Source organism: Mastigoproctus giganteus, chromosome 8, assembly GCF_048544385.1.
Source record: "Mastigoproctus giganteus isolate SK-2022 chromosome 8, ASM4854438v1, whole genome shotgun sequence".
Taxonomy (NCBI): Eukaryota; Metazoa; Arthropoda; class Arachnida; order Uropygi; family Thelyphonidae; genus Mastigoproctus; species Mastigoproctus giganteus.
The window spans coordinates 105,053,778-105,079,628 of record NC_143582.1 but is presented as its reverse complement, the minus strand read 5'-3'; the positions used below and the strand labels follow the sequence as shown (position 1 = coordinate 105,079,628).

The window sequence follows — 25,851 nt, the reverse complement described above, 5'->3', positions numbered from 1 at the left end:
GTGAAAAGTGGAAAACCGAGAAAAAAATAGTAAAATACAAGGTTGAGAACAAAGTAAGTTACCCAGAAGCGAGAAAATTAGTCGCTCCTACTATAACCAAAAATATGACCTATGCCAATGCTGTAAAAAAATTTCAGACAGTCTCCACTCAAACTGATGTAACAGTTCCCACTAACAAATCAATTTCTGACTGGGCTAGAAATGTTCTTTCTAAGCAACAATCCAAGTTCTCTGACCAGGCAAATAATACTCCTCTGACAATACCAGTGGCATCTCCTGCTCCAGTCATAGATACCATATCTCATAGTTCAAACACAAATGTAGGGAAAAATTTTCAAGATACAACCATGGACACAGATGGCACATCCATACAGGAAGATCCCCTTCTAGAAATCCATGCAGAAGAAGAAATGGACACAGGTCGGCCAGTTTTCTCCAAAAAAGATAAATCTAAATTAGAACGTCATAAGCCAGTAACCTTCAAAAAGCAGTCAGATACATATCCATCAATCAAACACAAATAATGCCCTTGTATTTTACAATGGAATTGCAGAGGCTTTCGTTGCAACACAGATGATATCTGTGATCTAATTAACCGATATTCTCCAGTTGCCCTTTGTCTTCAGGAAACTTACCTAACCTCGCAAATTTCTCCTTCAATAAAGAACTATTGTCTTTATCGAAGAGATCGTAATACAGCAAATGCTGCCCATGGTGGTGTAACAATCCTAATAAATTCAAAGATCCCAAGTAAACATATTCCACTTCAAACTGAAATAGAAGCTGTTGCTGTTCATATAACTCTCCATATTTCAATAACACTTGTCTCAATATACCTACCACCAAACCATACTTACTGTTTAAAAGATCTTGAAGATCTCCTCATACAAATACCTCCACCTCTCTGTATTTTAGGGGATTTTAATGGACACCACCCCTTGTGAGGCGATCCTAAACTAGACACACGTGGTTGACTCGTTGAAAGCTTTCTAGAGTCACAAAACGTCACCTTACTCAATACTGGTGCGCACACTCACATACAACTCCCAACTGGACACACCTCAGCAATAGATCTCTCAATTTGTTCTCCAATACTCCTCCCAACCATAGAGTGGTATGTTTTAAATGATCCTATGGGCAGTGACCACCTTCCAATCATATGCAATTTTTTAATATCACAGTCTCCTTCAAACAAACTCCGCAGGAAATGGAAATTTGTTCGTGCAAACTGGGCAAAATTTCAATCGTCAATCTCTCTTGACGAGGAAAAAATCCAGCTCCAGAATATTGATAATGATAATAACAGATTACATCACATCACATCTCCTAAAAGTGGCCAAGGACACAATACCATTATCAAATCCCCCTGGTCGCAAGCATTATAATTACTGGTGGAATGACGAATGCACAAAAGCAAAGAAAGCAAAAATCAAAGCCTGGAATTTATTTCGGCAATGTCCAACCACAAACAATCTCATTAATTATAAGAAGCTAAGAGCAAAAGCACGATTTGTACAAAGGCAAGCCAAGAAAGAATCCTGGACCCGTTTTGCATCGACCTTTAACAGAAACACTGATCCAAAAACTATATGGAAAAAAAATTAGACAGTTATCTGGTAAGTTTCCTACTATACCTTCTCCAATCCTCTCCTGGAAAGGGCAAGATCTATCCAGTTCCTTAGATATTGCTAATGCTTTGGGCAATACTTTTGCTGAAATATCAGCGGCATCAGCATATTCTACATCATTCCAACGAATTAAAAACACTAGAGAAAAGCATGCCATAAAATTTCAAAACGCACGTACTCTTCCATATAACAAACCTCTGCAATACTCTGAACTTCTGCATGCCATTAGAACAGCCCACAGTGGTGCTGCCGGGCCAGAATGGATTTATTATGTCAATCTTCAACATCTCGATGACAAAGCTTTAAGCCTGCTTCTGGTTTTTTACAATCGTATATTTTTAGAAAACGTTTTTCCAACTTCTTGGCATCACTCTACTGTTTTGGCATTCCTAAAACCTGGGAAAGATCCAACTAACCCCTATAGCTATAGACCGATCTCTCTATCAAGCTGCCTGAGCAAAATCCTTGAAAAAATTGCCCACAGAAGACTCATATGGATCATTGAGTCACAACATCTAATGAGCCATAGCCAATACGGCTTTCGTAAAAATAGGTCGTGCTTAGATCTTATGGTCAAGGCTGAATTCGCCATTCGAAATGCCTTTGCTAAACGTGAACATCTTGTAATGGTTTCAATAGATATCGAGAAGGCTTTTGACACTACCTGGCGGCATGGCATACTTAGTGATCTTTACTCTCTTGGTCTGCGAGGCAACCTTCCTATATTTGTTCAGATCTTCCTACATACTAGATTGTTTCAAGTTCAGTACCAACATGCCCTCTCCAAAACGTTTATACAGGAAGAAGGAGTACCACAGGGATCAGTACTGAGTGCCACTTTGTTTGCTCTTAGAATAGATTCCATCACCAATCAGCTTCCAAATACAGTTGAGACCTACCTTTATGCAGATGAACTTTCTATCTCCTGCCATTCCCAAAACATGAGGTCTATTGAATGGCAGCTCCAGATATCACTTAATAAAATACAACAGTGGGCCAGCCTCAATGGCTATCGACTCTCGCAGCAGAAAACAGTTGCCATCCATTTTTGTAGACAGCGCAAACTTCATCCGGATCCTGAACTTCAAATTTATAATGTCTCCATCCCGGTCACTAATAGCATCAGATTTCTAGGCTTAACACTTGATAATAAGTTAAATTTTATAGACCACATAAAAAATGTACATACTTCCTGTCTAAAAAAGTTAAATCTACTCAGAGCTTTATCCTCCCAAACATGGGGCGCAGATCGTACATCTCTGCTTCGGCTATATCGGGCATTAATCAGATCCCATCTTGATTATGGAGCTCCCATCTATGATTCAGCCAGACTGAGTGCATTGCGCTGGCTTGATCCAATTCAACACAGTGCCTTGAGACTTTCACTCGGTGCTTTCAGAACATCACCAGCACATAGTCTCTACATTGATGCCCATGAACCCCCACTAACTTTACGTAGGAAAACACTGTTATTGAACTATGCTGTCAAGATACAAAGCTGTGCCATGCATCCTACTCAGTCATACTGTTCAATCCTCCATTAGAAAACCTTTTCAGAAATAAACCAAGCATAGTAAAGCCAGCTGGTCTTCGCCTTCTTGAACTGATGCAAATTTGGAATGTTTCCATCCTTTCTGTACAACAGGTAACAACTTGTACTCAACCACCATGTGTTCCACCTCCTATACCGACCTGTGACACTTACCTCTCTCAATGGGGAAAGAACATTTTACAAACATCAAATATCAAACAACTTCATGAAGCTCACACTCAAAGATATCTTGACTTTTCTCCAATTTATACAGACGGCTCTAAATCTAATTCAAACGTTGGACCAGCTGCAGTGTTTCCAAATACCGTTATTTCAGCATTCTTGCCATCTGAATTCAGTATCTTCTCAGCTGAATTATATGCTATCAAACTAGTTTTACAGAATCTCTCTTCTGACTGTGCTTTAAAATATGTTATTTACACTGATTCCCTCAGCTCAATCTTGGCTTTATGTAACTCCTTAAATAAAGTACACCCTGTTCTAGACGAAATAAAAAGCATATTACTAAAAATTGAAGAACGCCATCAACTGGTCACCTTCTGCTGGATTCCAGCTCATTCTGGCATTTTGGGCAATGAACTGGCTGATAAAGCTGCAAAAAATCCAACTAGCTTCGACTTAACTGATATCCCTGTTCTGCCATTAGACTATGCATTAACCATTCAGGCTGCATGCCTGTCAAATTGGACAGCAATATGGCACTCTCAAATTAATAATAAACTATTTCAATTTAAACATGATCCAAAAATTTGGCGCTCCAGTGTCCGCACATCAAGACGAGAAGAGGTAGTCCTTTCAAGGGTAAGAATAGGACATACTTACCTGACCCACCTTTATTTACTCACAGGGAATGACCCGCCACAGTGTCCACTTTGTAATATAAATCTGAGTATTAAACACATTCTCATTGACTGCCCTTACTATGAACAAGACAGAACTTCAACCCTGCTATCACTGGTTAATCTTCGTAGACCAATAACTTTAGAGAATCTCATTGGAGATGAAGCAGATATTTCCGAATTTTTCAACTTCTTAAAGCAAATTGGACTTTTTAATCAATTCTGAATTTATGAAACTTTTTCATTTCTTTTTATTGTAAATGAATAGGCGCATTATAGCCAAAGTAGCTTATGCGCCATCAAACCTCCATATCAACAACTGTGTCTCATAGACATACTGTTTCTGCTGCATGCCTTTTCTACAGATACTTTCATGGGCACTATCCTTCTGAATTGGCTTCTATAACTCCTGCTCTGTATTTCAAAACAGTCTGAACTTGTGCGGCCATCAGCCATCATCCATTTACTCTCCAATTTAAAACACACAGAACCAACTTTTCATCTTCAAGTCTAATGTCAACAAATATCTTCCTTCGTCTTCTCAACCTCCAACACATGCACGGTCTAAGTATTATAGGTTCTAATACCTCTCATGTGGTTGGGGTTTTCATAAAAAAAAAAAGGAAAACACTTTTTCCAGATGTTAAAAATATAGTTTTCACCAGGTCTATACAACCATGTCGGTAAAAATTAATATGTGCTATTTCTGAAGGGTTAATATACATTTCAAAAAAAAAAACTAAGATATAAATATTTTTATTTCAAATTTTTTAGTTACCATAATTACGCAATTAAAAAATTCTAGTTTATCCAAAATCAGAATTTCAAAGTGTTACTCATATTTTTACCCACTAGTGCTCACATCCAGTTAGCATGGGATTAGTCATGAGCTGAATATCACCATTCTTCCCTTTCTTGGTGATTCCCTTCTACTTCTCTCTCTCTCTCTCTCTCTCTCTCTCTCTCTCTCTCTCTCTCTCTCTCTCTCTCTCTCTCTCTCTCTCTCTCTCTCTCTCTCTCAGAGTAACTGAAAATTTTTTTTTTTTGCTTGTGCAGCTTAAGCTTTCTTGTATCTTATGGCTAATAATAATAATATTTAACTATCTTTTTTAGTTATGATACTAGTTGTAATAGATTTAGAATTGTAATAGGTGTGATCGGTTTGCTTGAATTTTATTTTTATCTTGTTATTATAAATTTTAGCATGCCATCCTATTTTATTACTTTTACTTACTTTACTCTTTGTCTTTGGGGCATAATTGTGCTTTTAGCTTCCTCTATATCTGGTGTGATGGCTTTCAACAAGTCAGCATTTTTTGGCAAAAATGTTCACATCCTAAAAACAAGCTGTCTTTTTTAAAGTGGCTGTTTGCTGAATTTGATGTTATCTGCTTCAGTTAAACCTATCTTATATTGATCTCACAGTTTTATCAGTGCAACCAATAGCAGATTACTGCTACTTCCGCATTATCAGTCTTCAGGCAAATGTGGTGGTGGTGTTACCACTTTTATTAAATCTTAATGGTACACCTGGAAAATAATTGACTTTTGGCAAATTATTTTCTTGGAAGCTTCAATGAATAGCATTTCACAGTTAGCACTCTAGTCTTATATAGATAAGTGTTTTGTGTTTAGCTGAATGATCTGAATGATTTTATAATAACTGAGAGAAAAGTGGAGGAGAAATTGTTGAAATTGAACATAAGAAAAGTGCCTGGGTGGTGGATGAGATCTATCCAGTTATATTAAAGGAGGCAACAAAGGAAGTAAGCAAACCCTTACCATAATGATGGAAGCTTCCTTGGCCTCACAGCAGTGTGCAAATGTGTACCGAATTCACATAGGAGATTCGAAGGGTGACATGAGTAATTACAGAACTGTTAGTTTAACTTCTGCTCCAGGGAAAATAATGGAGTCACTGGTTAAAGAAGTAATGCAGGATCATCTAGACAAGACTGCAGTTATGGTTCAGATGCAGCATGAGTTTGTTAAGGGGAAGTCTTGTCTGACAAATTTGATTGGATACTATTTCACGAAGGAACTTGATGCAAAAAATAATTTTGATATCATATACTTGGGTTTTTGGAAAGCTTTTGATACTGTTGCACATGGAAGACTACTGTAAAAATTGGAGCAGTATGGCATTAAAGACAAGTTGCTACAATGAATAAAAGAATGGCTGAGTGGGAGAAGGCAGAGAGTGGTACTCAATGGACACTGCTCTTCGTGGACTAATGTTATTAGTGGAGTCCCCCAAGGTTCAGTGTTGGGCTCGTTGTTTTCTCTTTTTATAAGTGATATTGATGGATGTATATCAGGGTTAATGTCCAAGTTTGCAGACGATATGAAGGTTGGCAGGGTTGTTAATAACAGTAATGATAGTACACTACTGCAACAGGATCTAGAAAAGTTGAGCAGATTGGTTGAGAGGTGGCAACCGAAGTTTAACATTGACAAATGTAAAGTACTGCATATGGGTAGCAGTAACCCCAGAGTAAAGTACCAACTATGTGGTAATACACTCAGGGTAGTAGAGAATGTAAAGGACCTGGAGGTAATTGTGTAGTCAGATATGAAGTTTTCCGAGCAGTGCAGACAGGTTGCAAGAGTAGCTCATGGTGTCTTGTCAATGATATACAGAATTTTGCTAGCAGGGATAAGGAGGTGATTCTCCTCTTGTCAGGCACATCTTGAGTACTGAATGCAGGTCTGTAGGCCTCATTTTAGGAAAGATGTAGAGCTGCTGGAACGAGTATAGAGAATGGCTATGAGATTTGTGAGTGGAGCAGTGTTGCTCTTATGAAGAAAGGCTTAAGTTCTGCAAATTGCAGCCTGGAGACTAGGCACCTGCGAGGTGATCTAATTGAGGTGTATAAGGTTTTGAATGGTTAGAACAAGCTCCATGCTGATGGGATTCTTCCTCTTGCTCAGATTACTGACCTGAGGGGACATAAATTCAAATTGAAGAAAGACAGTCGTAGAATAGATGTATGTAAATTTGGCTTTAGCCAGCCGGTGGTTGATAGTTGGAACAAACTTCCATCTGTTGCAGTAGAGGTTTAGGGATATTTGATTGGATACTATGATGCAGTCACAAAAGAACTGGATGCAGGGAGTGACTTTGATATTATATATTTGGATCTTAGAAAGGCTTTTGATACTGCTGCACATGGAAGACTGCTGTACAAATTGGAGCAGTGTGGCATTGGAGGCAAATTGCTGCTATGGATAAAGGGATGGTTGAGGGGGAGAAGACAGAGTGGTAATCAATGGACACTGCTCAACGTGGACTAATGTTATTCGTGGAGTCCCTTAGGGTTCAGTGTTGGGTCCATTGTTGTTTTCTGTATTTATAAATGATATTGATGATGGTATATCAAGCTTAATGTCCAAGTTTGCAGACAATACAAAGGTTTGCAGGGTTGTTAAGGACACTACTGACACTATGCTGATGCAACAGGATCTGGAAAGGTTGAGCAGATGGGCTGAGAGGTGGCAAATGAAGTTTAACATTGACAAATGTAAAGTACTACATATGGGAAATAGTGACCCCAGAGCAGTGTGTCAACTCTGTGGTACTACGCTGACAGTGGTAGAGAATGAAAAGGATCTGGGGGTAATTGTGCAGGCGGATATGAAGTTTTCTGAGCAGTGCAGACGGGCTGCAAGAGTAGCTCATGGTGTCTTGTCAATGATATACAGGAATTTTTCTAGCAGGGATAAGGAGATGATTATTCCCTTGTATAAGGCAATGGTCAGGCCACACCTTGAGTATTGTGTACAGGTCTCGAGGCCTCACATTTCAAGAAGGATGTAGAGATGCTGGAATGAGTACAGAGAAGGGCAACAAGATTAGTGAATGGAACAAAGGGTTGCTCTTATGAAGCAAGGTTTAAGTTTTGCAAATTACAGTGTCTGGAGACTAGGCACCAGTGAGATGATCTGATAGAAGTGTATAAAGCCCTGAATGGTTTGAGCATGCTCAATGCCGATGGGATTGTTCCTCTTTCTCCGAATAATCACCTGAGAGGGCATAAATTCAGATTGAGGAAAGACAGTTGTAGGATAGATGTGCGGAAATTTGCCTTTAGCCACCGGGTAGTTGGTGTTGGTGGAACAGATTGCCATCCCTTGTTGTGGAAGTTGATAGCCTAAATAAATTTAAGGCTCAGCTGGACAGGTATTTCGAAAGAATGGAGGGGTGAAATGGGAGTGTTTTTTTTTTTTTTGGCTGATGCTGCATAAGCTTGCTTTCTTGCATCATATGCCTCTGCTAATGCTAAAGGTTGAAAGCTTAAATGTGTTTAAGGCAGCACTAGACAAGTGTCAATGGATGGGTGAAAAAAAAAAGGTTTTTTTTTTTTTTTTTGGCTGATGCCATATAAGCTTTGGCCTTTGCTATATAAGCATTCTTACATCATATGCCTGTACTAATGCTAATGCTAATGAAAAGCACTTCACAGTTAGCACTCTAGTCTTAGATAAGTGCTTGGTGTTTGGCTTGAATATAAAAGTTTACTTTCCCTTACAGTCTAATTTGAATTAAATTATGAATTATAAATGTGGCTCATTTCCTCTTGTAACTTATAATTACCTTTGCTGAACTGTGGAAGACTTTAATCAACTCTTAGTTCTCTTATCTGATTAGTAATTTTGTTGTTCAAAAAGTTGAAGTCCACAAAGATCCCAGGATCTGCTTTGACTCTAAACTCACATTCAGAACTAACCTTCAACACCAGAAATTAAATGTCTCAAACGTGCTTGGAATCTTAGGCAAAATCTACTTCTGGCACTTCTACCATAATCAAAGACAGCGATCCCTCGTTATAACGCGGTTCGCTTTACGCTGATTCGCTATAACACTGTTCTTATATTATAACCCGTATCTGACTATAACGCTGTCACAGATCACTATAACGCTCTTTTACAGATTGCATTTTTTTGCAAATTTAACGAAATTGTTTTATTTTATGGAGTTGGTAGCTTGAAAATGAATATAAAAATACGGTTAAAACGTTTCCCACGCCGACTTGAGAAATATTCCCACGCTCAGTGAAATTCTCCCGTGCGCTGATTTAATTGCAGTACAGTGACTTGTTACTTAGTTCCGAGATCAACATTTTAAAAAATGATCAAGTATATTGCTTGTAATATTTGTGTTCCCCTCTAAGCCCCCCAAATATTACATATTTGGGGGGCTTAGAGGGGAACAGGTATCCTGTGTGTTATCAGACACTCAGCCTAAAACACTGATGGATCCAATATCTCTCTATTACAGAAGATTTAGGAGAAGTCCGGTTGGCCTGCCTCCCTAAAATCCACTCATGCACACCTTCTCAATGGTAAGCCCTGTTACGTCACTTAGGTGGCAACGAACGTGTAGAGTGGTTCTCTTCAAGACGCCTGGTCAGCGTGAAGAGGAAAACACCAAACCCTCCAGCAATGAGAGCACAACAATACAAATGGCCCTCAGTCCCCAGCAGCTTTCACTCTCCCTCTTACGGCAGCGAGAGGATCAGAGTGGAAGCAGAGGGTGCTAAGAATCTCTGGGTACGACCAGGCTGCCATGCACGGAAATTGAACTTGGCCTGTTATAACATACGATCACTCATCGGTGAAGACAGGATATTAGAGCTGGAAAAGGAATTAGAAAATGTGAATTGGAATATCATCGGTTTGGCTGAAACAAGAAGAAGAAATGAATCACTTATAAGTTTATCAAGTGGAAATCTGCTGTACACCAATGGAAACAGTGAAAGGAGTGAAGGTGGAGTTGGGTTTCTGGTCCATAAAGATTTTAAAAACAACATTTTGGAATTCAAAAGTACATCACCAAGGGTGTCAAGACTAATATTCAAGATTTCTAAGAGGTACAAGCTAAAGATTATAATGATTTATGCGCCAACATCGAGCCATGATGATAAAGAGGTTGAAGAAATGTACACTGAAATTGAGAGTCTTCCAGATGAGCAGAAAACCCACTACACTATTATTATGGGGGACTTCAATGCTAAGGTTGGAAAAAGGCAAAACAGCGCAGAAAGAGGAACTATAGGAAATTTTGGAATTGGTGAAAGAAATAAAAGAGGTGAAAGACTTGTGGAATTTGCAGAATCTCAAGGAATGTCAGTAATGAACACTTTTTTCAAGAAAAGGGTGAACAGAAAGTGGACATGGAAGAGTCCAAATGGATTAACAACTAATGAAATCGACTTCATCCTCACTAACAGAAGATATATTGCGAATGATGTTACCGACCTGAATAAGGTAAATGTTGGAAGTGATCACAGAATGGTAAGATGTACACTTGATATAGATGTAGGAAAGGAAAAAACTGACTCGAGTAAATAATACAAAGGTCTTTGAAATAACAGAGGAGGAGAAAAAGCAGTATGTACTGGAACTTAAGAACAAGTTTGAGCTTCTGCAGACTGCTCAGTACCAAGATATCGACGAGGAATATTACAACTTTCTGAAAGTGATAAAGCCCAAGAAACCTATAGGGAAACAGAAATCCAAAGAAGAAAAAATTAGTCAAGAAACACTTGTCATGATGAACCAAAGACGACAAATGAAGAGCAAGAAAAACACTGATAGGGAGAAAATTGAGTATACTGAGTTATGCAAAGCCATTAGAAAGAGACTCAGAGAGGACATAAGAAGATTTAACACAAGAAAAGTAGAACAAGCATTAAGGGAAAACAAAGGATTTAAATCAGCAGCCATGAGCAGTAATACAGAAAGACAAATGATACTGAAACTGAAGAATAGCGATGGTGTACTTATAAACAGCAGAGAAGGCATAATTCAAATAGCAGAAGACTACTATAGAGAATTATACAAGGAGCGAGGGAATGATACCAGCAGTGGGGAAGATGGATTGCAAAGTAGCAACACATACGACATACCCGATATTCTTCCTGATGAGGTAGAACATGCATTGAAGAAAATGAAGAATCGGAAAGCCCCGGGGGAAGATGGAGTTACTGTAGAGTTGTTAAAATTGGGAGGAAGAGACATAACACAAAAACTGGCAAGGCTCTTCACAAAGTGCATTAGAAAAGGTGTGATGCCTAAGCAGTGGAATAATGCAATCATAGTTTTGCTGCATAAGAAAGGAGATAAATCAGAAATTGGAAATTATAGACCAATTAGCTTGTTATCCCATATCTACAAGTTGTTCACAAGGGTCATTACTAACAGATTAGAAAGAATACTTGATGAGAATCAACCGAAAGAGCAAGCTTGCTTTAGGACAGGATTCTCAACTATGGATCACCTTCACGTAATATCACAGCTAATGGAGAAAGCAAATGAATATAAAACACCATTATGCCTAGCATTTGTGGATTATGAAAAGGCATTTGACTCCATACAGTATAAGGCAATGTTTCGGGCACTAGAAAGACAAGGCATAGATACTCCATATATTATGATTTTGAAGAAAATATATGAGAGTGCTACATCCGTTATTAGACTAGACAAAGACAGTAGCAAATTTGAAATCGAGAAAGGAGTTCGACAAGGAGACACAATATCTCCGAAGCTGTTTACTGCTGCCCTTGAGGAAGCTTTCAGAAGATTAGACTGGTCGCAGAAAGGAGTCAATATGAACGGAGAGTACTTAAACCATTTACGATTTGCAGATGACATTGTGGTCATAAGCCATGATCCCAAAGAATTAGAGGAAAATCTTAATCAGTTATGCACAGTTAGTAAGGATTTTGGACTAAAGATGAATATGGCTAAAACAAAAGTAATGATGAACAAGTATGCCACGGAAAGGGAAATAATGATTGAAGGAGCAGTAATTGAAAAGGTGGAGTCATATACTTATCTGGGACAAGTTATTAGCTGTAATAATGATAAATGGCTGGAAGTCAAGAGAAGAATAAATTTTGGATGGATAGCATTCAGGAAATATAGTCACATACTGAAGAGCAATATCCCAGTTTGTCTGAAACGTAAAATAATGAATCAGTGTATACTCGCCACCATGACTTATGGAAGTGAAACTTGGGCCCTCACCAAAAGAATGGAAGAGAAGCTAAGAACTACACAGCAAAGAATGGAACGAATTATATTGGGAATCAGACTGTTAGATAAGAAGAGAAACACATGGATTAGGCAGCAAACTCAAGTAAAGGACATTCTTATCAAAACTAAAGAACTAAAATGGTCTTGGGCAGGACACATAGCTCGAAGACATGATGACAAGATGGACTAAGAAAATAACAGAATGGTACCCAAGAGGAGCTAGAAGAAAACCTGGAAGACAAAGGCGGAGATGGATAGATGAAATACATGAGTTTTTGAGTAGTAAATGGATGGCCAGTGCTCAAAACAGAAGGAACTGGAAAGTTGCTGGAGAGGCCTTCATCCTGCAGTGGATTGAAAATGGCTGATGATGATGGTGATGATGATTTGCGTTATATGCATTTATCCGAAGTCTAGTCATCACTCAGTTCAGTATTAGACATCATGCGTAATGGACAGTTTACTTGAACATTGTATCATAATTAATGCAACCAACGCAGTTACATTTTCGAAGAGTTAATAATAGCCGATAAGAATGAAAAAGCAACAATGTCCGGGCGCAGTACGAAGACTATAAATGTAAGAAAAATACTACTGAATTTGAAAATTAAATTAGACGTTTTGAAGCAAATCGATCCGGGCAAAGACAAGTGGATGTGTGCCATAATTTAGGACTTGCAAGTTTAACTGTAAGAACAATTATAAAAAAATAAAGAATTAATTTTAGCAGCGGGAAAGATAGATGTTCCACTGCAAGCAACTAGGACTAGGCCGGCTATTAGGATTGAAATGGAAAGACTAACTAATTTTATTGAAGATAATATCCAATGCAGAATTCAGTTAAGTTAAATATTATAAATAATAAAAAAGAGAGAGAGATTAGCCTATATGATGATCTGAAGAAAACTCACCTAAAAAAAAAAAAAAATTGGAACCATTTAAAACTAGTAAGGGCTGGTTGAATAGATTTAAAATCTAGGGAGAAGCCGCAAGTGCAGATCAAGGAGCCGAAACTTTCAAAAAAGAACTTGTTAAAATTATTGAAGAGGGGTATTGTGTGTTATACTTCTCAACAAGTTTATAACATAGATGAAGCAGGACTTTTGTGGAAACGAATGCCTAAAAGAAGTTTCATATTGAAAGAAGCAAAAAACATGCCAGGTTTCAAAGCGGCGAATGATCGGGTGACTGTATTGTTGGGTAGTAATTAAACTTCGGGGGATTTAAAATTAATACCTCTTTTAGTTTATTTGGAAGAGAGCCAAAGTTCAACCCAAAATCGACACATTTTTCATAATTAAATTCATCAATTAAATTAAATCAATTTAGATGAATTAAATTCATGATTTTAATTGGAATTTTAAGTTTAATTTTGATACGTAAGTAGTTACCATATAATTATATACGTATGTAATGCAGAATATTTTATATGTACAAATATTTTGACCGACATTTGTGCATCTTTTCACTACCATTTATTATTGATTAGGAAATATCCTATGGCACCGACCGCAACTGACAAATACATATGTTACCTTATGGGAATGCGGCGCTCGCTTAGCGCGGATTCACTTAGCGCTCTGTGTTTCCGGAACGCATTATCAGCGTTAAGCGAGGGTCACCTGTATATAAATCTCATTTGATTTCTGTCATTTTATATGATTCCGTTGTATGGAACCATATAACATGACAGCTAAATGCAATTCTTCTCTCTCCACCAAATTTCAAGTTCTCAAAATCTGGCTTCTTTTTGTTTTATGTGGTCAAGTGTGTGTTTTGTAATAAACTTCTGATATACTCCCGTCTCCAGATATACTTTTTAGTCTTTTCCTGTTCTTCTTTGGGATAAAATTCTTTGCATAATAGAATAAAATCACTTGACAGTTTTTTTTTTCTTATCGATCTTTATATAATAAGTAACTGCATGCAGCAATCCTTGTTCCACAGATACAGTTTTGATCTCTCCCTATTTCTACTTGGTGTTTCTATGGAACAAGGATTGCTGCATGCAGTTACTTCGGATATTCTCTTGAGTGTCAGTTATATCTATCTAACTGATGTCTAGCCTGTAGAGTCACCCTGTCAGCCCTCCTGGTACTGCTTCCGAGTCAGCTTAATTGTGTGTTTTGTTATTATTATCATTATTACCATGTGAAACTATTTGCACACTATATAAATGCACTATATAGCTATGTATATATCTCATTTTTCTCATGTAAACATACGCCAAGTGCTGTATTGTGTGGGTGTATTTATACCTTTGATTGTTTACCTCTCCCTTATAACAATACGTATGTTTGTACCATACCACCTTTGACTTTACCCTCTTATTTCTTCCAGGCCTTTACTAAAAGGACTGGTATCATGTACTCAGTTTAACTGAATAAGATATGACTATGTACTTCCTTTTTCATCCCAATATTTTTGCTGTTTAATTCCCCTTTCCCCACTTTCTAAACTGTTAGTAATACTTTATGTATATATTTGTTTGAATAAAAAATAATAAATGAATTCTTATACTTTCATTTCAAGATAGATTGAACTACAAACAGACATTCTATTTATTATTACTATTCGTGAATGTTGCAAGGAAGCAAGCTTATATAGCATCAGCCAAAAAGACTGCTGCCACATTCCACATCCCTTGTCCATTCCCCTCAAACATTTTGTGTAATTCTTCCTTAAATTTATTATGGAAATTTGTTCCAACAATTAGTTACACTCTGGCTGAAAGAAACTCTCTGCATATATGTCAACCTTCAGTTGAATTGAATTGCCACTTCTCAGTCCATCTGCATAATTTTCCTAGCTCTTCTTGCAGTAGCATACTCTAATTACTGTCTTTAAGTACCCTGTCAATCTTTTTACTTTATATCATCTACAAATGTAGACATTAAAGTATGATATGTTGCCATCAGTATTGTTAATAAATATTGAAAAGAACAATGGGCCCAGCACTGAACACTTGGGTACTCCTAATAACATTTGTCCAAGTTGAGTGGTGCCCATTGATAACCACTCTCCATCTCTTTCTGCACTCAACCATCCAATCGTTTGCATTTAGCCACCAGAATTTTAAGTTTATGATTTAATAAAAAGTATTGTAAAACTAATCATGATTTTCTAAAGACAAATTGTACACCACAGAAATAAGACATTGTGATCATTTTATGCAACTGGGTAAAGTTTAATATTCATAATTTCAGTTTTTGTTAAAATAGCCTTTAAAAAATGTCTAAAAAATAGACATTTTTTTAGATTACTTTATTTATACAAAATATAGAGACCTTGGTATATGTATAGAAATTTCACTTTTAATGTGGCATAGCTATCTAATCATCTTCACTTAGCCCTGAATCATCTAAGGATTGATATGCGAAACTGATTAATGGAATTTGTGAAACATGTGTAGTTATGATCAGGACTGTACCAAGAAATGGGCATATTGGACAGTCACCCTAGATGAATTTCTTCTAGGAAAGAAGAAATGCATCTAGGAAATGCATAAATAAGAAATGCACAATTGAAATAAATGTACTAAATCTTAAATTAGAGATTTGAGTAGTATGAACTGTTTGCCCTAGGTGCTAAATTAGCTGGGCACAGCCCTGGTTATGATGAGAGTTTGCTTAGTGTTAATTAATTTAATTTTCTTTAAATAAATATCTGATCACTATGAAATGTTTTTAGGATTCTGAAGCAAAAGAATGTGCATTGAATGCAGGAGCGGTCATCGTTGGAGAAAATGATATCATTCGACAGGTGTGGTTTAAAATTTATTTTAGCAGTATTTTTGAGAACATAGGATAATGTGGTTTATATGTGGAGTGAAGCATTTTGCCAACTTACTCAGTTGAAAATTGAAAATATAATCTATATTGTGATATTCGTTTACAATCTAAGTGATGATGTTAGTAAAATGCACATATACCACCTTATAGGTTTTTCTGTGAAATTTCAGAAAATATTGCTGTAGTATTTTATGGGAATCTTCCTTTCTTATGCATTTCTGAATTTGTTATGTTTTCTCATTTTATTTCAAACTTGCTAAATACCAAAGAATCATGATTTAATAATATTAGGATTCTCTCTCACTCTCTCTTTCAAAAAGAAGTATAACCCTAAAGTTTTAAATTAGGAATTTATTTGAGAGATTAATAAGTTATGATTTAATCCATTAATAACACATGACATTTTTCCTGTGAACTGGCTGCTTGATTCTCAAGTCTGTAGGACATGGGCTATAATTGAATTAAATAGAAGTGTTACAACAAAGAAATGTTTTTGACTGTTTCATAAATTGGATGGGTTGCATGCTTACAGAGGCACAAACATGTAAGCTAGCAATCCCCCACTTTTTCTTGGCTACGTTTTTTTTCTGATCTGAGCTTGGTGGTTTGCCATTTTGAGAGGTTGTCAAGTAGTTCTTCATTAATGTATGATGGGTGTGACACAATGGAAAATTGCATGTGCCTGGGGTGAGAGAGTGAGAGAGAAATTGTGTAGAATAGGGGTAACCAACTTTTTTCTGTAATGGGTTACATGTTAGATATGTGTTGCATTCTGCCTAAGACATATATCATTTGGAAGAGCAAGAAATAAATAAAATAACAGGATCAGACTACAGCTGACTCACATTTCATCATAATGTATGCAGTGAAAAATATTTTTGCCATCTATATAATTGCATTTCGTGTTAGTCTAAGTATAAACACTGATATAAGTTCTTGAAATAATAAAACAGTGAAAGCAATTTTTATAAAATAAATTTAATATAAAAATGCCTACAGAGCTACCCCATTTGTCCACTTTCACAACTTTTTAGCATTAGTATTAGTAGATGCATATGATGCAAGAAAGCAAGCTTATGCAGCATCAGCCAAAAAAAAAAAAAAAAACCCTTCACATTTCACTGATCCATTCATTCCAAATGTTGGTCTAATTCTGCCTTGAATTTATTTAAGCTATCAACTTACAAAACAACAGATGGAAGTTTGTTCCAGCAATCAACTACCCACTGGCTAAAGGCAAATTTCTGCACATCTATTCTACAACTGTCTGTCCTCAGTTTGAAACTATGCTCCCTCAGCTTTATAATCTGAGCAGTCCCATCATCATGATATAGTTGTACACGTTGGCACTAATGATATTAAGAGTAGCAGACCGGCGGAATTACTTAACAAGTACAGGTCACTGTTGAAAAAAAGCCGTGAATTAGGGTTGAATTTCAAAGTGTCTGCAATTCTGCCCAGACACGATAGGTGGGAGTATATGATGAGAGCCCTGTCAATCAATTCGGCCCTGGAAAGAATGTGCAAGGCTCAAGGGGTAGAATTTTTTTCAGCCTGGTCTGTATTTGTTAACAGGAGAGACTGCTTCTACAGGGATGGGATACACTTAAATAGAAAGGGTGCAAGAATGTTTGCTGATGCTATCGAGGCAGTGTTAGGTGGGTCGGAAAACTGCTAGATTGGGGGGATACAAGGACTAATAGATTAACAGTAGTCACTGGCAGAGGTGAAAGTGATTCTTGCACTGTTTCTATTGGAATGAGTCGCAGCCTGGAAAATAAGATGCAGGATATTTCAGAGACTGCTGGGAATCATTGGGGTACAAGTCAACACATGGGTTGTGTTAGGTTATCTAAGAAAAAGAACAGGTGCATGTATACTTGCGTGTACACCAATGCTAGGGGTTTAGTAAATAAATTTGATGAATTTGAGGTATTGCTCAAAACATCAAAGGCAGATATTGTGGGGATTTCAGAGACGTGGTGTCACACAGATATAAGGAATGCAGAACTGGAATTTGGGGAGTACAATGTCTACAGAAGGGATAGACAGGATAGGAAGGGAGGAGGGGTTATCCTATTAAGAAATACATAAAATCCAAGGAAGTGAAGCCAGTCGACATTGCTGGACAGAGCAGTGTCGAGCCAGTTTGGTGTGACATAAGCATTGGGAGATAAAATTTGAGAGTAGGAGTGTGCTATAGGCCTAATGACTCTGATGAGTATAATAAGAAATTGTACAGGGAAATAGAGTGGGCCAGTAAATCAGAGAGTCTTATAATGGGGGTTTTAATTTCCCAGATATTGACTGGAATTTGGGGGCTGGTCACTCACACACTAGCAAGGCTTTTGTGGATTTATTGGATGATTGTTTTCTACATCAGCATGTTCGGGAGGCAACTAGAGGGAGTAATACTCTTGATTTGATTATCAGTAGTGATTCTTCATGCATTAAGAATCTGCAGGTAAATGAACCACTAGGTGGCAGTGATCACAGTGTGCTGAAGTGGGATTTACTCAAAGAGGTAATTACTATTAGGGGTAAAGGGAAGGGTTATTGCTTTCGTAAAGGCGACTACGATGGACTGAGACAGTATTTAAATTCTATACAGTGGGACTAACTGATGATGTTACCAACAGCAAATTCAAAATGGAAGCGTTCAAAGAATATATCTTGGAAGCTACTAGGCTTTACATACCAACTAAGAAATATTGTTCAAGGTTTAGGCCTAGGTGAATGTCAGATGAACTAATGAGACATATGGCAGAGAAGAAAAATGCATGGGATACATACAAATTAACACGTGACACAGAAGCCTATGATAGATACAAGTTGATCTGTAACCAAGTTACAAAGGAGGTTAGGCAGGCGAAGGCAGATTACGAGAAATCTTTGGCAAGGGATGCAAAGAAAAAAAGCAAAGAGTTCTTTACTTATGTAAATTCTAGAAGGAAGGGGATGAATCAGATTGGTCCACTTGATATCGATGGGTCAACTGTTGGTGATCCTGCTCAGGTAGCTAACAAACTAAATGAATATTTTGCATCGACATTCACACATGAGGAGTTATTCAGCGAGGGGAATGCCAGAGGTGTATTCAACTCTGGCAGTAAACTAGAGAATCTTGTAATAACTGAGAGTAAAGTGGAGGAGAAATTGTTGAAGATAAATACAAGAAAGGCACCTGGGGTGGATGGAATCTATCCAATTATATTAAAGGAGGCAGCAGAGGAAGTAAGCAAACCCTTAGCCATAATTATGAGAGCTTCCTTGGACTCAGGGGAAGTACCCATGGATTGGAGATGTGCAAATGTGACCCCAGTTCACAAAGGAGGATCAAAGGGCGACACAAGTAATTATAGACCTGTTACTTTAACTTCTGTTCCCGGAAAATTAATGGAGGCACTGGTTAAAGAAGCACTGCAGGATCATCTAGACAATACTTCAGTTATAGCTCAGACACAGCATGGTTTTGTTAAGGGGAAGTCTTGCCTGACCAATTTGATTGGATACTATGATGCAGTCACAGAAGAACTGGATGCAGGGAATAACTTTGATATTATGTACTTGGATCTTAGAAAGGCTTTTGATACTGTTGCATATGGAAGACTGCTGCACAAATTGGAGCAGTGTGGCATTGGAGGCAAATTGCTGCTATGGATAAAGGGGTGGTTGAGGGGGAGAAGACAGAGAGTGGTAATCAATGGACACTGCTCATCGTGGACTAATGTTATTAGTGGAGTCTCTCAGGGTTCAGTATTGGGTCCATTATTGTTTTCTGTATTTATAAATGATATTGATGATGGTATATCAAGCTTAATGTCCAAGTTTGCAGACGATACGAAGGTTGGCAGGGTTGTCAAGGACACGACTGACACTATGCTACTGCAACAGGATCTGGAAAGGTTGAGCAGATGGGCTGAGAGGTAGCAAATGAAGTTTAACATTGACAAATGTGAAGTACTACATATGGGAAACAGCAACCCCAGAGCAACGTATCAACTCTGTGGTACTACACTGACAGTGGTAGAGAATGAAAGGGACCTGGGGGTGGTTGTGCAGGCAGATATGAAGTTTTCTGAACAGGGCAGACGGGCGGCAAGAGTAGCTCATGATGTATTGTCGATGATATATAGGAATTTTTCTTGCAGGGATAAGGAGGTGATTATTCCCTTGTATAAGGCAATGGTCAGGCCACACCTAGAGTACTGTACACAGGTCTGGAGGCCTCATTTCAAGAAGGATGTAGAGATGCTGGAACGAGTACAGAGAAGGGCAACAATATTAGTGAATGGAACAAAGGGGGGGGGGTGCTCTTATGAAGAAACGCTTAAGTTTTGCAAATTACAGTGTCTGGAGACTAGGCACCAGCGAGGTGATCTGATAGAGGTGTATAAAGCCTTGAATGGTTTGAGCATGCTCAATGCTGATGGGATTCTTCCTCTAGCTCAGAATAATCACCTGAGAGGGCATAAATTCAAATTGAGGAAAGACAGATGTAGGATAGACGTGAGGAAATTTACCTTTTGCCAGCGGGTGGTTGGTGGAACAGACTTCCATCCCTTGTCGTGGAGTTTGATAGCCTGAATAAGTTTAAGGCTCAGCTGGACAGGTATTTCGAACGAACAGAGGGGTGAATTGGAAGTGGTTATTTTCTATTTATTTATTTATTTATTATTATTTTTTTTGGCTGATGCTGCATAAGCTTGCTTTCTTGCATCAAATGCCTCTACTAATGCTAATGCAATGGATCGAATGAGTCTGCTCAATCCATTCTAGGCTTTTTACACCTCAATCAAATCACTTTTATACAGTAATTATCCTAAACAGGAGATAAGGGAATCTGTTTCAGTTTTATAATTTATTCAGTACTTGGCTCAACTTGATTGTCCAATACAAAATTATTATCAAACATCAAATAAAAATTTAAAAATTATAATTCAGAAAATCATGAAAAAAAAAAAAAAAACTCATTGTTACCTTTTTTGTGCCTTAATTATTCTCTATGGCCATTTATGTATCATTTTATTGAATTTCATTAACATGTTGATCAGAAATATAATAATTCAATATGATATCAATTCTAATCCCAAACTGACAACTCATCTCATGTACGAAGCAATAGTTAGGCCCCCATCTTGATTCTGCATACATGCCTGAAAACCTCTTTTTACAAAGGATAAGTAACTGTTGGAAGGGTGCAGAGAATTTCAACATGGTTAAGTCAAAGACATAAGGGTGGAAGACAAACGTGAAAGACTCATTCAAATTGTAGCACTTAGAAATTAGGTATCTGTGAGGAGACTTAACTGGAGTGTTTAAGGCCTTGAATGGAATCACTAAATTGCCGATGGCATCCTTACTCTTTCTCTGACAACAAACTTAATGGGACATAAACTTAAATTGAAAAATATGGTTCAGGATAGACATGTGAAAATTTGCTTTCATGCAGAGATTAATTGATTATTGGAATGTACTGCCATCTGGTATCATCCATTTTAAACTGTGTTTGTGATTGCTTGGAAACAGAGATAACATACGGCAGCATCTACTTGATTATTTTTATTGTCTAGAAATATTCAAAAGGTGTTGCCACATGTTATATTTGTACATAAATGGACCTGTTATTTTAAACAACCTTGAGAATGTATACATATGTATGTGCACCACATGTGATATATGATGCGTATTTCACAGCTCTTATAAAAGAAAAATTGCACATATATATATATATATATATATATATATACACACACACACACACACACGTTTGCAAACGGGTTAAACTAAGCTTTGAAAAATCAGAAATGAACACATAACATGTTCATTTCTGATTTTTGAATCAATTGTATAATTCTTTATTTTTTATTTATTATCAGGCCACACCTTGAATACTGTATACAGGTCTAGGCCTCATTTTAAGAAGGATATAGAGCTGTTGGAACGAGTACAGAGAAGCGAAACGAGATTAGTGAATGGAACAAAGGGTTGTGCTTACGAAGAAAGGCTTAGGTTTTGCAAATGACAGTTTCTGGAGACTAGGAACCTGCGAGGTGATCTGATTGAGGTGTATAAAGTGTTGAATGGTTTGAGCATGCTCAATGCTGATGGGATTCTTCCTCTTGCTCAGAATAATTGCCTGAGAGGGCATAAATTCAAATTGAGGAAAGACAGTTGTAGGATAGATGTGTGGAAGTTTGCCTTTAGACAGCGGGTGATTGATTGCTGGAACAAACTTCCATCTGTCATTGTAGAAGTTGATAGCTTAAACAGATTCGAAGCAGAACTAGACAAAAATTTGGAGCGGGTGGATGAGTGAAATGAGAAGGGGGTGGGGTTTAGCTGTGCTGTATAAGCCTGCTTTCTTGCCTCATGTGCCCTTGCTAATGCTAATATTACTTTAGCATATCCAGCCAGTCACAGAACATGAGAGAGAGAGACAATTACATTATGCAGTCAACAAAATAGACTGATGGCCCAAAGAAATGAATTTAGAGTATTAACACAAAAAAGAAGTATGTGTCACTTCTGTCAAAAGCGAGATCTGCCCAAAGGTGCTGAGCTTACATTAGACAACCAAATTATCCATGTTAAATCAAGTGTTAATTTTCTAGGATTAATCCTAGATAGGAAGCTGACCTTTCTTGAACATATAAGTCAACTATAAATGGATTGTATTAAACATCTCAAAATACTCAGTGTTGTATGGAACAATGTGCCGAGCAGATAGATACACCTTTCACATCCCGTGAAGCACCAGTTAGCAAATTGAATTATAGAGTACCAACAGGCTACAACTTGGCAAGAAAAAGTGTACTAAAATGGCTGTACTTAGTCCATCATACTATAATTGATTACACTGAGTGATCACTGAATTATGATCACCTACCTAATACTTCGTAGATCCTCCATTTGCCCTCAGTACGGCAGCTATCCAACGTGACCTCATTACAGCAGCTATCCAACATGACATTGATTCAACAAGACATTGTAAGCTTTCGGGAGGTATAGCCAACCAAGCTGTGTGTAATTCGGTCAGCAGTGCAAGTATGGAGGTGATTGGTGTATTCAGATGCCTGATTTGCCTTTCCATAGTTTCCCACAAGTACTCTATGGGATTGATATCTGGGGAGTACGGAGGCCAATCGATATGCTGGAAGTCAGAATTGTGTTCCTCAAACCATTCCTTCACAACAAGTGGCCAATGGCTTGGCACATTGTCATCTTGGAAGACACCATCGCCAGGGGTCGTCTGCTGATATAGCCACAGACAACCAGGGTCGTCTGTGGCCATATCAGCAGATGCATGATCATGCCAGATTTTGTTCTGGGTTGGCCCGTGTTGTATTGGGTAGTCAACTCTTCAAAAGTGCTGCTCCTGTTTGCCTGTACAAGTCGTTGGACCCCACGCTCATCTCTAACTTAACCCTTTGCTGATCTTTGCAATTTTGCCGTCAGGTCGTTGTTTGACCAATTTGACACCAGTCCTGGTACACTTTAACTACGATGGCTCTCGAACACCCCCACCAATTAAGCTGTTTGGGAACTCGAAGCAGAAGCTCGTCGAGTACCCACAATCTGTCCTTTATCAAAGTCTGATAAATCCTTCCTTACCCATCACGCTCGGAAATTTAGTACCAACTTAACCACTGACATCTTATCTATGCTATGTAGGTTGACTAATTCCGCACTCTCGTACCTCATGTGATCAACGGTCACGTTCAGTTTTCATAGAGGTGGTCATAATTCAGTGATCACTCAGTGTATATCAGTAGGCATGTTTTGCACATCACTCGTATATAGTCTTTATGAAGAAACCAGTGAACCACCACTAAGTCTCAGATGATGACAACAAATAGAACTAAATTATATTTATAAGATAAGATCCTTACCTGAGCACCTCTGTCTAGGCAACCTTCTTTAACCCCAGATATGAAATCTATCAAAATCGCAGACAGATTAAACAGCCATTAGGCAATAGACACAAAGATCTGATAGAAATGTATCATCTTAAACTAGATGTTGCAAAAACGGCAGCAGAGACACTTCCACCATGGCATCTCTCTCTCTCTCTCTCTCTTAAAACACACTGTTTTCCCATAAATTGTTCAAATAAACAATTAAAATTAAAATATTTACATTTTTTTAGTGCAAGATTTTGGCTCAAATGATGATGTAAACTCTGATTATTAATTATTTAAGGTGTTTAAGGCTCTGAGAGGCATCAGTAAAATGAATGAGGACAAAATTTTCAAGATTATAAATGATGCTAGAACTAGGGGACATAAATTCAAGTTACGGGGGGAAATGTTTAGATTGGATTGCAGGAAGTTCTATTTTAGCCAGCGAGTTATAAATTACTGGAATAAGTTGCCTTCATGGGTGGTAGAGGCCGACAGTTTGGGGAAATTCAAAGGTCATCTGGATAGTACTTTCGGGTAAGGGAAGCACATAGGATGATAGGTTTAATTTCCTTTTTATTTATTTTTTATTTTATTAATTATTATTATTTAGTTATTTATTTTTATTTTTTTGTTTTTATCATTGTTTTGGTCGGATTTATTTTTTTTTATTTATTTTTTATTTTTTTTTTTTGGCTGGTGCAGCATAAGCCATAGGTTTTCTTGCACCATGCGGCCGTTACTAATACTAATACTAATACTATTTCAGAAACTGTTCATTTTATACAGTGGGATGTCATTAAAAACATCCCGCCGTATAAAATGGCTAAGAAGATGTAAGTTCTGTAACATTTACAAAAAATAGCACTTTTACAAATGCAAAAATATTACCCCTTTCCTTAAAATCATTCATTTTCCTAAAATAAACTACTAAAGTCAAAAAATGAAAATTATTTAAATTTTTAACAAATTTTTAAAATATTCTTCACTAAGCATAGTATATTTAATAATTACTATAAAAATTTATTTTCAAATTCAAAATTGATTACACAAGCTCTGTTATTTCCAACATCTTTCATATCTTTATAGTATTAATTTACTTTTTTTTTATTACTAAGTGATGAAATATACTCATTGGTTATTTCTTGAAAATCTGTCTGCTAGAAATACTTGAAGTATTTCTATTGTTATCAGATAAGCTTATCATTATTTTTTATCCATAATTTGTTTTAATTTTTTCAAATTCTTTTATTAAATAAGGAATTTAAATGTTTAATTTTTTAATATCCTAGTTCTAGTTTGTTCAATATTGACCAATTGATTTTAGTTTGTTTTTTTTTCAAGTTCCATTTAAAAATAAACATTTTTGAAAATAAAAATAAACATTGAATTAAATTTAATTTACTGTTTATTTTTAAATGGCAACAAAGTGTTGATGGCATTCTTCTGCTTACAGACACATGGGGGGAGGGGGGGGGGGCATAAATTCAAATTCAGGAAGGATACTTGTGTGGAAGTTTGCCTTCAGCCAGCAGGTGGTTGATTATTATTGGAACAAACTTCCATCTGATATTTTGGAAGTGGGTAGTACGGGTTTCGTTCTGCAGAACTCTATGTACCGTGTTTGACAACATATAAGATGCACTTTTTCCCAAAAAAATGCCTTGAAAAATCACCCTGAGTCCTATTTGCAGAAGTGGGCTTCTCTCATCGGGACAAGCGGGCAGGTTGTATTTTGCCCATCAGTCAGAATATTTCATTCCAAAATTACCTAGGGTAATTTTAGACTTGCATAGTTGTTTGAAATCAGTTCAAAGAAATTTCTAAAGCTGGGGAACACAGGAAAAGCCTTAGAAGGCAATGAAAACTTCATGATTCTGCTCCAGGTTTCTCAATAATTCGCCAATTCTTTAAAAGATGGCATTACCAGCGGGCCAGTTAGTGTGTCTCCATGTATGGTAGTGTACTTTAATTGTGTGTGACTTAAATAAAATAAAGAACAGTGTTAATTGTATACAGTTGTTTTAATCAGTTTCATAACAATATTGTTTAATCTTGGCGTTTGACATTATTTTAAAGTATTTTACCCTCAGAAAATGGCTG

At 37.2% G+C, this 25,851-nt stretch overlaps 1 protein-coding gene across 3 annotated transcripts in view; it reads left to right on the top strand.

Moving 5' to 3' along the window:
• The window catches only part of mRpL1 (mitochondrial ribosomal protein L1), a 468,615-nt gene that overhangs the window by 186,653 nt on the left and 256,111 nt on the right, over positions 1–25,851 (top strand). For 2 of the 3 annotated variants that reach the window (XM_090379616.1, XM_090379614.1), the window contains one exon: positions 15,747–15,818. The exons of the other annotated variant lie outside the window; for it this stretch is intronic. In XM_090379616.1, coding sequence (XP_090235742.1) covers positions 15,747–15,818 — 72 coding nt within the window. The remainder of the gene's footprint in view (positions 1–15,746; positions 15,819–25,851) is intronic. 3 annotated transcript variants of the gene reach the window in all.